This window comes from Procambarus clarkii, chromosome 13 (genome assembly GCF_040958095.1).
Source record: "Procambarus clarkii isolate CNS0578487 chromosome 13, FALCON_Pclarkii_2.0, whole genome shotgun sequence".
In the NCBI taxonomy this organism is placed as follows: domain Eukaryota; kingdom Metazoa; phylum Arthropoda; class Malacostraca; order Decapoda; family Cambaridae; genus Procambarus; species Procambarus clarkii.
This window is the reverse complement of record NC_091162.1, coordinates 15,116,011-15,131,243: the sequence shown is the minus strand read 5'-3', so window position 1 is coordinate 15,131,243 and position 15,233 is coordinate 15,116,011. Positions and strand designations below refer to the sequence as shown.

Genomic DNA, 15,233 nt, shown 5'->3' with positions numbered 1-15,233 from the left:
CAGGAATGACTTTAAAAATGCCAAAAACTCGTGTAAAAAGATCTGCATACAGCAGGTTCAATAATGGAATCGATTGAGACAGGCACAATAACCCAGCCAAAAAAACACAGTACAGTATCAGATGAACCCCACAGGGAGAAGGAACTTCAGTAACCAAACTGGACACAAAAGGTAGACACAGATGAAGTGTCTCAGTGAGGCAGACGCTCTGTTGATTGACAGTTGAGAGGCGGGATAGAGCCAGAGTTCATGCCCTGCAAGCACAATTAGGTGAGTACTGAACCTTGACCTTGAACACTGGAAAGGAAGGGCGCAAATAGCCACATACAGTATCTTGAAAATCACTTGTGCAATGAAAGAATGCCCTTGCTTAAAGTGCATGGCCCCTAACACGAGCAGGGTCAGTATAACAGGCAGGTCTTTAATGTGCAAAAGCACATTGAATGTGTGTGTGTGTTGTTTTTCAACAGGTTCCACAATGAATGAATCTTCTGCACAGCATGGACGCTACGTGACTAGAAGAATTAGCTCGTGGAGGAGGTACCTCTGATGGGTTATAGGAAAATGCCAGCCAACCTCAGTGGGTGAGAAAACCCACTGTCGGATATGGAATTTTAGGGCACATGCAATTTAGGTGGCATAATCATTAGCATGAAGTTTAAATAAAAACAAACAAAACAATGGCCCTTGACAGAGCTAATGTTCCAGGGGAAACCAACACCACTTAACTAAAAGCTAGAAGCTGATGATGGGCACAGCCAAGGGCTACTTGTGTTGCACTGGCTACTCGAGGGGAGGTAGACTAGCAGAGATCACCTATGTTGCAATCTGAAGGCAATCTGGTGTATCATGGCACTTGCCTTGTTTAATTGGTGTCTAATTTACTGCAAGCAGTCGCTTGGTCTGTTACGTCTATATTTTCTAGTGAGCTTTTCCTAGTTTAATCGTTGGTATACAATGCAGTTACTCACTTTTATACCTGGAAACTAGTGTTTTCTGCATGAGCTGCCAGGCTTTGATGGATGTGTAGGCCTGCGGGTTGCTCCTTGGTCCAACAGGCTGTTGCTTGCTTTCTCAAATCAAGCCTGGCCCTGGGCCAGGCAGGGAAGTAGAAGAACTGCCAGAAAATCATCCAAGTTTAATCCAGGTACTGTTATCGGGTGATATATTACCTTATCTATGCCAAACGATTTCAGTTGCAGAACCCAAACTCGTATTCTGATGGCCAGACGTCTGGATGAACATCCCAGGATGTTGAAACAATTGTTTTGATGTACTATATTTTAAAACTCTTCATTACAGTGAAATTTTTTGTTATATTATACAGTAATGAACTATACTTTTACTTTACTGCATAAAATGCTTATCAAATTTTGTTGGCAATAGATAATAAAGGGATTGCTCAACAAAATGGTGAGTAAATTATCTATTTTACATTATATTGTTAATATTATAAACATATTTATACCTGTACATGTGCTGCATTTTGTGTAAATGTGCACAAGTATGTGTGTGTGTTCATTTTCTGTAAACAATAATTACACTAGCAAATTTCTTAAAATCATACAAAGTATTTATTTGTCTGGAAGGATGTACAGTAATTCCAACTTTTTTAGATTGCACTATACAGTACTACACTTATTTTTATTTATACAATTTTACCCATGTTACATTGAAAATGCAAACAAGCCAACATCTATCAAAGTCTGAATATTTTTCTTTTGGATTTGATTTGCTGTCTGGAAGCATCTGTAATGAGAAAGTCTATGTTAGATGGAGGTAAACACTGGAAATATATAGTACTACAGTACAGTATATAGTATTGTACTATACATAATTTTCTTAACATTTCTCTTTTTTTTTAAGTAAGAGTGCATTAAATTACACTGTAACCAGATGCGTTTAGGATTGAGACTTCTGAAATAAACTACAGTATACAGAATATGTAATTGGTTACATATTCTCTAATACAGCATGTATTCATGTAAAAATACGAATAAAATATAATTTAAAATTACAAAATACTTACAAGATAAAATGCATTGCTTCACTTAAAGTCAAAACATTCTTTTAGTGATACAGTACTGTAATGTTGTTTCATACGTTACATATCAATTGTAATCATTCATGATATTCAGAGTACAGTATTAAAACAGTTCTGGATTCAATTAAATTTGGAAGAATACTTATAAAGTTTTAGTTAATCTCCTCTAAACCTTATTTGCTTTTTTTCACCACCTGATTGGAGTCTTGTCATTATTTCTATAATATCTGATTCAGTCATGTTTTGTGCAGTAGGGCATATCAAAGCACACCACACTCTTTGGGATGCCACTCTTGACTCTAATTAATTTTTTGAATTAATGTGGTAACTCCGGGGATATGTATAAAGCGAGCGATACCTCACAGCTCACACCATGTATAGATCCACCAACTGAACAGTTTTATCTTCAAGACTAAGATAAAACCAGTAAGCAGTGAATGAGTACTGGTTTTTGAATGCAATATACTGTAGCTAATATGCTATGAATGCAATATACTGTAGCTAATATGCAAAGTGACTGTAAACTGTATTTATGGATTTGTGAAGAGTAGGTCTTGGAAAAGGAAGAGTAGATAATATTCAAAATTCAAACTGTTGATAATTAATATTTTTATATTAAAATTTGGCACAAGTGTTCCTGTGCAGATCACAATGACATAAAGACGACTGTGGAAGTGTGATGCTCACCTGTGAACTTTATCATTTGCTCCCTCTTTCATATAGGTCATCATCTGCTGCACCAAGGGGTCTGACAGTGCCTCCTCTACGTGAGGATTTTTCAGTAACTCGCTAGATATCAACTCCTCTTCACTTTTTATACTACTATTCATATGTAGGAATGTATCACCTGAAATACACCAAATTCTCAATGATATAAGAGCATGGTTTGTAAACACATTAAATAAAATACATTTACATACAAAATTTCTACAAAGTTCACTGGGATTTTATCTAATATTGATATTTAGGATTTAGGTTAGGTACTAGAACCTGTTAGGTTATTCTGTAAGCTTGAATAGCCACAAGATATGCAGGATGGACAAGTCTTTTTTCCCTGATTTTTCTCTAAATTCAACATTGAATGTAATGAAATGCCCATTTCTGATGTGCCTGTCTGTCACTACATGGCAGTCCAGGTGACCCATGGTCCCAGTCAACCTGCGTCCCCATCACTGCAGCTGCACGAGCAAACGAGAATGGAGGAGCTACTGGGGGCCCACTAGAAAAGGGCAGTTTATTACAAATGGAGGAGCTACTGGGGGCCCACTAGAAAAGGGCAGTTTATTACAAATGGAGGAGCTACTGGGGGCCCACTAGAAAAGGGCAGTTTATTACATTCACTGCTTGATTCTTGCTAGGAACCTCTAAGTAGTTCCTTAAGCTTACTCAATGAGTAAGCTCGAGGAACAAGTAATCTCAGCTTAAGCTTAATCTCAGTAGAAGCAGCAAAATTTCCTTGAAAGGGAAGGGAACTATCAGGAGAAAGTACAAAAGTACAAAGCAATTCTGACTCTATAGCACTTGGAAGGACTCAGGATAAGGATATGAGATGAAGCAGGGGAAAGGATGGTGCCCAACTACTTGGACAGTCAGGGAAGGCACTATCAGGGAAAAGCGCAAAGTCATTATGACTGTTTAGCACTTGGAAGGGACGGTCGGGGATTGAACATCGGCCTGCATGAAGCGAGATCGTCGCTTTGCCATCCAGCAGGGCATGCCTGTGGAAGAGGAGCAGAAGACTTGGGCCAAAGAACAAGGAACAAGAGGACACCATCAGAACAACTACAGGAAGCTTTGAGCCAAAAATTCAGCCATGGACAAAATGACAAAGAAATATGTCAAAGTCACATTCAGCCACAAATCCCACATTGGGAACAAACAATATGCTGTCTGTACCAAACCATTACATGGAGGATTAGGAAAGGTGGATTTTGGAACAAGTGCAACAAACATCCCTGACCCCAACAGCATGAGGATCATGCAAAAAATGCCACACTATAGCCAGAGGACAGAGTAATACATAATGGATCCATCTTGAGAACACAAAACTTGAGACTTCCAGAGAAATAGGCAAAGAAACAGCTTCCCCCAAATGCTTCAAAAGGGGCTCCATCAAGGCAAAAGGCAACAGTATCAGCAGCAACCAGCAAATCAAGAAGAATCAGAACAGAAATGACAACTGCAACCAACACAAAGGATGGACACTGATGAGAGGAGCAGTCAGAAATTCCACCATTCCATAATGCAGTGCTACTGCAGTGAGACACCAAGATAGCACCAAGAGGCCCACCACCCAACTGATACTGGACACAAGGGGCCAAGAAACCATATACTGTACACAAAGATTGGCAGAGAACCTGGAATCGAATCTGATTGTGCCACCAAACTATGGGTAAGAGGTGGAGCCATGGGAAGGAAAGGGGTCAAGACAATGAGAAGAACCAGGAACTAGGAACTAGGGCCGAACTAGACATATGGGCGCCTGTAGAAGAACATGGCCCACAAAAGATCCAAACCCAGTTAACACAAAAAAGCAACTGAACAGAGGCCAGAGGAAGAGAGTAAGATAAGCCCCACATACCCCAAGCATCCTCTATGTGAACACTACACAATTCAGAAAAAGCACCCCAAAGATTGGAAGCCAACAGGACCACTTGGAAACAAAGAAGCCCACCCACATATGGCTAAATGGTTTACAAATGACTGCAGTATGTACATGAACAAGTTGTGGGAATATATAAATGAGAAGATCAAAGATGCCTTATGAATTTCAAAAGATTCAGAATGAAAACAAATGACTGTAGACCAGTCTTACCGTTACCTTGATGTTTCCTGGGTAATGCAAGCAATGGAAACATCACAAACATGTTGCTGAATAACCTAACTAGTTCCAGCACCTAAAGCCAGGCCTAAATACCAATATAACAACAAATACAGTTTAATGAATATCCAAGCGTAAGTTCATACCACATACTGTACATGTTTTCTTACCCAAAACATTGCACAGTTCCTTCAAAGTACTTGTAACCTCTTTGTTGTCCTTGTATTTTTTCATCGCTGCCAAGGGATCTCGTTGAAATTCATCAAGTATTGGTATCCATGCTGGATCAGATATCACATCTCGTACATTTGGGTTTGCTTCCAGTCTGCAAGTTAAAATGAATATTACATACAGTACACATAATGCCATACTTCTGCAACATAAAGTGTATATAGTTAAAGTACCAGAAAAACAAATATGGTATCAAGTGGACTTAAACACTTCTTTTTGAGTGTCACCACAGTTGCTTCCCTAGGCCAGGGCCATAAGATAAATCCACACCACTCTGGGCACTAGATGACTTAAAGCTTCACCAAGACCACCAATGAGAGAAACCATTTGTTATGACACCAAAGACAATTACAAACTACTTGACAGCCCCTCTTAAGTTTATTATGACACATAACATAAGAGTTTTAAAAGTCACATGCAAACTAAGATATAATTCTATAGCTTTACTATCGCATAATTAGAAAAGAAAAAAACTGCCTACAGTACCTGATCTTAAATATTCTACAAGAAAATATTTGTGCCCTACCTGCCCTTCCCTACATGTGGAATAGAGTGAGACACCAAGTGTTCCTAATAATCTAAAGTTTCCCAGTAGAGATAAAAACACAATTGTTATAACAAGACAATTATATAGTTTCCCATTGTCAGGGGACAGGAAGCCTGTTAGGCTCATCAGTCCCTCTAGGCCAATGGCTGACTTTCCCCAGGATGCATCCCACAATAATTGCCTAACTCCCAGGTAACTATTGACTGACAAGTGAACAAATATGTTGGATGGTGGCAAATGTGCCCAAATGTTTCGTTTGGCCTGGAATTAAATTCATGTTCAATCGTTTGCAAGCCAATGGTCATCTTAAAAAAATTATAAATACAGTATCAAAAAATCAATTTTATATATATGTTATAATAACCTGTCCCCTTTAATTATAACAGTTCAATAATACTAAAATAACTAAAGGTGCTCGCTATTTTAACGCTGCAATAAAAGTTTTCACCAAAACTTACCTCTGTCCTAACTTATCTTGAAATTCCATAGCATTATTAGCATTCATGGCTTCTTGAACTTGTTTAATAACAAGACTTGAATTTTCTGGACGGGCAGTTATCAGGGGAAGATCTTCAGCAGCTTGCTTGTCTCTTCCTAATGATCTATTACTTGTCTGTGATCTGCCACCCCCACTTTTCTTTTCCTTTGAAACATATAGTAGACAAAATGTTAAATATAAACCGATAAGGACAGTAATATCATGTTTTCCTATGATATTACCACAATATCTTGTAATGCTTCTATATATATAAGTATACAGTGTGTGAATCAAATTCACACACTGACAAGAGATAAGTCTTACTAAGAATGAAGCTTGAAGATAAATGAATGACTAGTCTTCACTAAACATTACTGACATTAATGTAATTTTTTATATACATTATGCTTACATTAATTCACATTCGACTCTGTCATTCCATAAATCTCCCACAGAATTTTTCACCCACTTGCAATGCATATACAGTAATGCTGAATTACTTTATTAAATATATTATAGTACAGTACTTTATATACAGTATTCAGACAGGCTATGAACATGCATTATATTTTCACTACATTTTCTTACCTTTGTGTTACCTCCAAATAAAAAGCCTTTCTTCATTCCACAAAAATTTGATGAAGATTTCCGAGTTGAATTTTGTGGATTAGAAGAAAGTTTATTCTCTGGAGCCACAGGTTTTATAACGCCCCCATTCTCTGTAAAAGCTCGCTTCATCTGCTCAGCATTTTCTACTTTCTCCAAAACCTGTGGTACATCCTCCAGTGGTGGTACTGGTCATAAAACAAATTTGACTAAATAAGTGTCAAGATATGGTAGTGGTGACTTTACTTAATTAAAGCTATATTATGAAAGGCTAATTATTATTTAATCATGGTACTATCATTTCCCATTATAGGGGGGACAGGAAACCTTTTAGGCTTATGGAGCATTTCAACGAAGCTCGTTTTTTAAGCGTTAGGTTAGGCTATGCTAGGTTTGGTTGGATTAGAATACGTTGAGTAAGGTTAAGTAGGTTTTAAAATTAGTTGGTGAGCTGTCTAGGGTCCAATATGACATATATACCTTACCTAACTGAACCTAAATCAACACAACCTAACTTAATAACACGTATGTTTCTGATAATTAGGAAACGAGCATTGTGGAAATGCCTGTGTATAATTTCACCAATCCCCGTGTCACCTAGGTTAAGCACAGTTGAGTTCGGGCCAATATGTGGATGGGTGACAATGCGCACACAACAGCCCTGCCCTTGGCTCACTGGAGAATCTTGATAGGCCTTGCAGGTCGATAGGCCTTCCTTCTACAGGCCATGGCAATCAAGAGAGCACTACAGTACTGGGTTGCTCTACACTACAGCACTGGAGCACTAATCGGTTAAAAAAAAAAAACCTTCCCACCATTGGCTTGAAGGTCATATTTCACAGACAGGCATACAAAATTTCCTGCTTATTTATATATATACATTTTGCTTTTGCTACAAGGAACCATAGGGATACACGTAGCGGTAGAGTATAAGTGATAAAATAAAGTAATCTTAAAAAAATAGTAAGATGCACCGAGACAATTGTCAACACCTTCGTCCGCCATGGTGACGCCGAGCTGTTGCCATGGAAACTGTTTATAATACACATATGTTGTACAACAGGTATTTAAGTGATGTTCTTCAATAGTGTAATGAATTTGTCATTATATTTTTATTGGTACTGGTTTACATAACAGAGTGAAACCTGAAATGAAAAGTATACATTATGTATTTAAGTATACATTATGTAGCCGCCTTCAAACGCCATAGCAACTTCAAATTCATTTGACGTTTTGGAGGACGAGTGCTGTGGAGAGACTGTGGATCGCGCAAAAGGGAAAGCAACGAAGAGAAAGGAAGCGCAGGCCCCTCAGAAAGTAAAGGAAGTACCTAAGCAAACATTAGTTGTGGGAGATTCCCAGATAAGGTATTTGGATAGAACGTTTTGTGCTAGAGATAGGGGGAACAGGTTAAGGGTTTGCTATCCCGGAGCTGGCATTGGTGATATTATAAACAACATGAATGATATTATGGCTGGTAATGGGAACAATCCCATTATTTGCATTAGCGTGGGAGGAAATGATGTTGGTCGAGTCAGGAGTGAGGAACTGATTCAGAGGTATAAAACAGCCATAGAGTTAGTTAGGAGCAAGGGAGGAATCCCGATCATATGTGGCATTCTTCCAAGAAAGGGAGTGGGAAATGAATGGATATCGAGGGCACTTGGTGTCAATTGCCGGCTGGAAAGATATTGCAAATCAAATGCAATATCTTTCATAGACAACTGGGAACACTTCTATGGAAGAAATGAAATGTATGCTCGTGATGGGGTGCATCTATCGAGAGCTGGGGTTGTTGCTGTTGCGAACTCGCTAGAAGAAGTGGTTAGAGGTGTTTGTTTGGGTTTAAACTGTTAGTAGATAGAGGTATGGGAATTGATTTGGAGGAAGGAGGTAATAAAAGTATGTGTTTGTGGGAGAAAGGAATTGGCAAAACGATCAGGGAAAGAGAAGGTCCGCAAAATAACAATTCACTTAGGGTATATTACACTAACAGTAGAAGTCTAAGAAATAAAATTAACGAATTAAATGCTCTTGTCTGCACAGAAAAAATAGATATTATTGCACTTACCGAAACGTGGATGAATGTAGAAAATAGAGAACTATTAGCTGAATATCAAATATATGGATTTAAACTATTTCACACAGATAGATATATTATACGAGGAGGTGGAGTAGCCATATATGTTAGGGACAATTTGAAATGTAGTCTCAAAGAGGGAATCAAAACAGAGCCACACACAGAAACTATTTGGATTGAATTAAACGAAAAAGCTAATAATATTATAATAGGAGTAATATATAGGCCACCAAATTTAGACAGAATGGAAGCAAAGCATCTATGGGATGAAATATCTAGAGCATCTAGATCTAACAGTATTTATGTCATGGGTGACTTTAATTTTAGCGGAATAAACTGGTTGAACAAAACAGGGAATAGTGAAGCAGAAGATTTTCTAGAATTAATTGACGATTGCTTTCTTACGCAACACATTAAGGAACCAACACGGGAAAATAATATTTTAGATTTAGTGTTAACTAACAGGGAAACGCAAATTAATGACATCGAAATAGGGAGTGAGCTAGGGAGCAGTGATCACAAAGAAATCAGATTTAGCATAGAATGGAATAGACCAGTAGGAGAAAATTCTGTTAAAGTGCCAGATTTTCGAAAAGCTGATTTTAATAGCCTAAGAAATTTTTTGGGTCAAATTGATTGGAAAGGCTTGGGTATGGGGTGTGGGCCGGTCTTGGAGCGAGACATGAACCCAGCGATAGGTGACTTAAATGGGGATTTCGATGTGGATTCAATATATAACTTATTTAAGAATATTCTAAACAAAGCACAGGAACGTAGTATACCATACAAATTGAATAGATCGTATACTAATGACCCAAAGTGGATAACAAAGAATTTGAAGAACCTTATAGGTAAAAAGAGAGCTTGGTACAAAAGGATTAAAAATGGGGAGGTCACTTTAGAACAGGAATTCGTACAACTGGTTAGAAATGTTAAAAAAGAGATAAGGAAAGCAAAAAGAAACTATGAAGTTCGCATAGCAGGGCAAGCAAAGACAAATCCTAAAGGGTTTTTTCAGTTATATCGTACTAAGACTAGGGAAAGGATAGGTCCATTAAAAACTGAGACAGGTCAAATAACAGATAGTGATGAAGAGATGAGTAGTATTTTTAATAAATATTTTGTATCTGTATTTACTAAAGAGGAACTTAACAATATGCCTTCAGCCAAACAAGTCTATGTGGGTGGGGACGAGGACAGGTTGACGAGTTTAGCAGTTACCAGGGAGGATGTTCTTAAACAAATAGTAAAACTCAAACCAAACAAATCCCCAGGGCCGGATGAAGTGTTTGCTAGGGTGCTTAAAGAATGCAAAGAGGAGCTTTGTGACCCACTGTCAACCATATTTAATAAATCAATAGAGTCAGGCAGAGTGCCAGAGTTTTGGAAAGTTGCTAATGTGATACCAGTTTTTAAGAAAGGAGATAGATCACTTGCGTCTAACTATCGACCAATTAGCCTAACGTCTATTGTGGGAAAGTTACTCGAATCTATAATAGCAAATAAAATTCGTCTTCATCTTGAAAAACATAAATTAATAATTGAGTCGCAACATGGTTTTATAAATGGCCGTTCATGTTTAACAAATTTGTTATCTTTTTATTCTAGCATTGTTGAGGCAGTTGATAGTGGTAAGGATTGCGATGTTGTATACCTTGACTTTAGCAAAGCTTTTGATACAGTGCCACATGAAAGACTGATTAAAAAAATAGAGTCTCATGGTATTGGGGGTGCTATATTAAGCTGGATTAGGGCATGGCTATACCAAAGGAAACAGAGAGTTAGTATAAATGGAATCAAGTCAGAGTGGGAAAATGTTGTAAGTGGAGTGCCTCAAGGCTCTGTCCTGGGACCTCTGTTGTTTATAATATATATAAATGATTTAGATTCAGGTTTGAGTAGCAACATTTGCAAATTTGCCGATGATACGAAAATCGGTAGGGAAATTAATTCGGAGGAGGACTCACTATCACTTCAAGTTGATCTAGATAGGGTTTTGAAATGGTCAAAGGATTGGCAGATGCAGTTTAATGCTGATAAATGTAAAGTTCTGAGGTTAGGTAATGATGATAGAGTTACAAGATACAAGCTAGATGGTGTTGTGATTGCGAAGTCGGATTGCGAAAGGGATCTGGGAGTTATGATTAGTAAGAATTTAAAACAAAAGGATCAATGCATAAATGTTCGTAATAAGGCAAATCGGACACTTGGATTTATTAATCGCAGCGTTAGTAACAAGACACCTGGTGTGGTTCTCAAGCTATATCTTGCTCTAGTTAGGCCCCATTTAGATTATGCAGTTCAGTTTTGGTCGCCATATTATAGAATGGATATAAATTCACTTGAACGTGTCCAGCGTAGGATGACTAAGTTAATTCCCCAAATTAGAAATCTTTCATATGAAGAAAGATTAACAAAGCTTAAGAACATAAGAACAAAGGTAACTGCAGAAGGCCTATTGGCCCATACGAGGCAGCTCCTATTCTATAACCACCCAATCCCACTCATATACTTGTCCAACCCGTGCTTGAAACAATCGAGGGACCCCACCTCCACAATGTTACGCGGCAATTGGTTCCACAAATCAACAACCCTGTTACTGAACCAGTATTTACCCAAGTCTTTCCTAAATCTAAACTTATCCAATTTATATCCATTGTTTCGTGTTCTGTCCTGTGTTGATACTTTTAATACCCTATTAATATCCCCCCGGTTATGTCCATTCATCCACTTGTAAACCTCTATCATGTCACCCCTAACTCTTCGCCTTTCCAGTGAATGCAACTTAAGCTTTGTTAATCTTTCTTCATATGAAAGATTTCTAATTTGGGGAATTAACTTAGTCATCCTACGCTGGACACGTTCAAGTGAATTTATATCCATTCTATAATATGGCGACCAAAACTGAACTGCATAATCTAAATGGGGCCTAACTAGAGCAAGATATAGCTTGAGAACCACACCAGGTGTCTTGTTACTAACGCTGCGATTAATAAATCCAAGTGTCCGATTTGCCTTATTACGAACATTTATGCATTGATCCTTTTGTTTTAAATTCTTACTAATCATAACTCCCAGATCCCTTTCGCAATCCGACTTCGCAATCACAACACCATCTAGCTCGTATCTTGTAACTCTATCATCATTACCTAACCTCAGAACTTTACATTTATCAGCATTAAACTGCATCTGCCAATCCTTTGACCATTTCAAAACCCTATCTAGATCAACTTGAAGTGATAGTGAGTCCTCCTCCGAATTAATTTCCCTACCGATTTTCGTATCATCGGCAAATTTGCAAATGTTGCTACTCAAACCTGAATCTAAATCATTTATATATATTATAAACAACAGAGGTCCCAGGACAGAGCCTTGAGGCACTCCACTTACAACATTTTCCCACTCTGACTTGATTCCATTTATACTAACTCTCTGTTTCCTTTGGTATAGCCATGCCCTAATCCAGCTTAATATAGCACCCCCAATACCATGAGACTCTATTTTTTTAATCAGTCTTTCATGTGGCACTGTATCAAAAGCTTTGCTAAAGTCAAGGTATACAACATCGCAATCCTTACCACTATCAACTGCCTCAACAATGCTAGAATAAAAAGATAACAAATTTGTTAAACATGAACGGCCATTTATAAAACCATGTTGCGACTCAATTATTAATTTATGTTTTTCAAGATGAAGACGAATTTTATTTGCTATTATAGATTCGAGTAACTTTCCCACAATAGACGTTAGGCTAATTGGTCGATAGTTAGACGCAAGTGATCTATCTCCTTTCTTAAAAACTGGTATCACATTAGCAACTTTCCAAAACTCTGGCACTCTGCCTGACTCTATTGATTTATTAAATATGGTTGACAGTGGGTCACAAAGCTCCTCTTTGCATTCTTTAAGCACCCTAGCAAACACTTCATCCGGCCCTGGGGATTTGTTTGGTTTGAGTTTTACTATTTGTTTAAGAACATCCTCCCTGGTAACTGCTAAACTCGTCAACCTGTCCTCGTCCCCACCCACATAGACTTGTTCGGCTGAAGGCATATTGTTAAGTTCCTCTTTAGTAAATACAGATACAAAATATTTATTAAAAATACTACTCATCTCTTCATCACTATCTGTTATTTGACCTGTCTCAGTTTTTAATGGACCTATCCTTTCCCTAGTCTTAGTACGATATAACTGAAAAAACCCTTTAGGATTTGTCTTTGCTTGCCCTGCTATGCGAACTTCATAGTTTCTTTTTGCTTTCCTTATCTCTTTTTTAACATTTCTAACCAGTTGTACGAATTCCTGTTCTAAAGTGACCTCCCCATTTTTAATCCTTTTGTACCAAGCTCTCTTTTTACCTATAAGGTTCTTCAAATTCTTTGTTATCCACTTTGGGTCATTAGTATACGATCTATTCAATTTGTATGGTATACTACGTTCCTGTGCTTTGTTTAGAATATTCTTAAATAAGTTATATATTGAATCCACATCGAAATCCCCATTTAAGTCACCTATCGCTGGGTTCATGTCTCGCTCCAAGACCGGCCCACACCCCATACCCAAGCCTTTCCAATCAATTTGACCCAAAAAATTTCTTAGGCTATTAAAATCAGCTTTTCGAAAATCTGGCACTTTAACAGAATTTTCTCCTACTGGTCTATTCCATTCTATGCTAAATCTGATTTCTTTGTGATCACTGCTCCCTAGCTCACTCCCTATTTCGATGTCATTAATTTGCGTTTCCCTGTTAGTTAACACTAAATCTAAAATATTATTTTCCCGTGTTGGTTCCTTAATGTGTTGCGTAAGAAAGCAATCATCAATTAATTCTAGAAAATCTTCTGCTTCACTATTCCCTGTTTTGTTCAACCAGTTTATTCCGCTAAAATTAAAGTCACCCATGACATAAATACTGTTAGATCTAGATGCTCTAGATATTTCATCCCATAGATGCTTTGCTTCCATTCTGTCTAAATTTGGTGGCCTATATATTACTCCTATTATAATATTATTAGCTTTTTCGTTTAATTCAATCCAAATAGTTTCTGTGTGTGGCTCTGTTTTGATTCCCTCATTGAGACTACATTTCAAATTGTCCCTAACATATATGGCTACTCCACCTCCTCGTCTAATATATCTATCTGTGTGAAATAGTTTAAATCCATATATTTGATATTCAGCTAATAGTTCTCTATTTTCTACATTCATCCACGTTTCGGTAAGTGCAATAATATCTATTTTTTCTGTGCAGACAAGAGCATTTAATTCGTTAATTTTATTTCTTAGACTTCTACTGTTAGTGTAATATACCCTAAGTGAATTGTTATTTTGCGGACCTTCTCTTTCCCTGATCGTTTTGCCAATTCCTTTCTCCCACAAACACATACTTTTATTACCTCCTTCCTCCAAATCAATTCCCATACCTCTATCTACTAACAGTTTAAACCCAAACAAACACCTCTAACCACTTCTTCTAGCGAGTTCGCAACAGCAACAACCCCAGCTCTCGATAGATGCACCCCATCACGAGCATACATTTCATTTCTTCCATAGAAGTGTTCCCAGTTGTCTATGAAAGATATTGCGTTTGATTTGCAATATCTTTCCAGCCGGCAATTGACACCAAGTGCCCTCGATATCCATTCATTTCCCACTCCCTTTCTTGGAAGAATGCCACATATGATCGGGATTCCTCCCTTGCTCCTAACTAACTCTATGGCTGTTTTATACCTTAAGTTGCATTCACTGGAAAGGCGAAGAGTTAGGGGTGACATGATAGAGGTTTACAAGTGGATGAATGGACATAACCGGGGGGATATTAATAGGGTATTAAAAGTATCAACACAGGACAGAACACGAAACAATGGATATAAATTGGATAAGTTTAGATTTAGGAAAGACTTGGGTAAATACTGGTTCAGTAACAGGGTTGTTGATTTGTGGAACCAATTGCCGCGTAACATTGTGGAGGTGGGGTCCCTCGATTGTTTCAAGCACGGGTTGGACAAGTATATGAGTGGGATTGGGTGGTTATAGAATAGGAGCTGCCTCGTATGGGCCAATAGGCCTTCTGCAGTTACCTTTGTTCTTATGTTCTTATGTTCTTATTTATTTTTTTCCCAAAAATATACAGAAGTTTAGTTGAATTTACCTGAATTTACAGCATATCACAAAACATTACCTATGATCAGACTTATAAAAATTTGTATAGCAAATAGTATAGACCAGCTTGAAATTTAATAAATGTAACCATCCTTTTTTAAATTAAGAATCTTGAACACCACGAGTACTCTTAATAATGCAATTATCTTGTGAGAGTGCCTTTATTGTCACCATGAGCAAATTGTTGTAGGAATACAGTGTGTTGTATGGCCTAGAGCCACGGCTGGAGGCAGCTTGAGCGTCCAGCAATCTGGGAAGGGAACT

At 37.8% G+C, this 15,233-nt stretch overlaps 1 protein-coding gene across 3 annotated transcripts; it reads right to left on the bottom strand.

Annotated features, from left to right (window-relative positions):
* Nucleotides 1–1,263: 1,263 nt before the first annotated feature.
* LOC123757122 (uncharacterized) lies at nucleotides 1,264–7,820 on the bottom strand. 3 transcript variants are annotated; one of them, XM_045740524.2, is made up of 6 exons: nucleotides 7,720–7,820; nucleotides 6,710–6,915; nucleotides 6,102–6,286; nucleotides 5,036–5,190; nucleotides 2,732–2,891; nucleotides 1,264–1,749 (listed from the first exon to the last, which is right to left on the bottom strand). In XM_045740524.2, the coding sequence occupies exons 1-6, from the start codon at nucleotides 7,730–7,732 to the stop codon at nucleotides 1,668–1,670; spliced, it is 801 nt and encodes a 266-aa protein (XP_045596480.2). In that variant the 5' UTR covers nucleotides 7,733–7,820; the 3' UTR covers nucleotides 1,264–1,667. The 3 variants fall into 3 exon arrangements, with proteins under 3 accessions (XP_045596480.2, XP_045596479.2, XP_045596481.1); XM_045740523.2 differs by having other exon boundaries at nucleotides 7,702–7,743; XM_045740525.2 differs by lacking the exon at nucleotides 7,720–7,820 and adding an exon at nucleotides 7,325–7,544.
* Nucleotides 7,821–15,233: the final 7,413 nt, after the last annotated feature.

Bases quoted from the DNA above. Each gene is read 5' to 3' on its own strand.
- LOC123757122 (XM_045740523.2), bottom strand. From the start codon at position 7,732: ATGGCGGACGAAGGTGTTGACAATTGTCTCG. The intron at 6,916-7,701 runs GTGCATCTTACT...TTTTATGACCAG, and splicing joins AGGTGTTGACAATTGTCTCG to TACCACCACTGGAGGATGTA. The intron at 5,191-6,101 runs GTAAGTTTTGGT...TTTAACTTGCAG, and splicing joins CAAGATAAGTTAGGACAGAG to ACTGGAAGCAAACCCAAATG.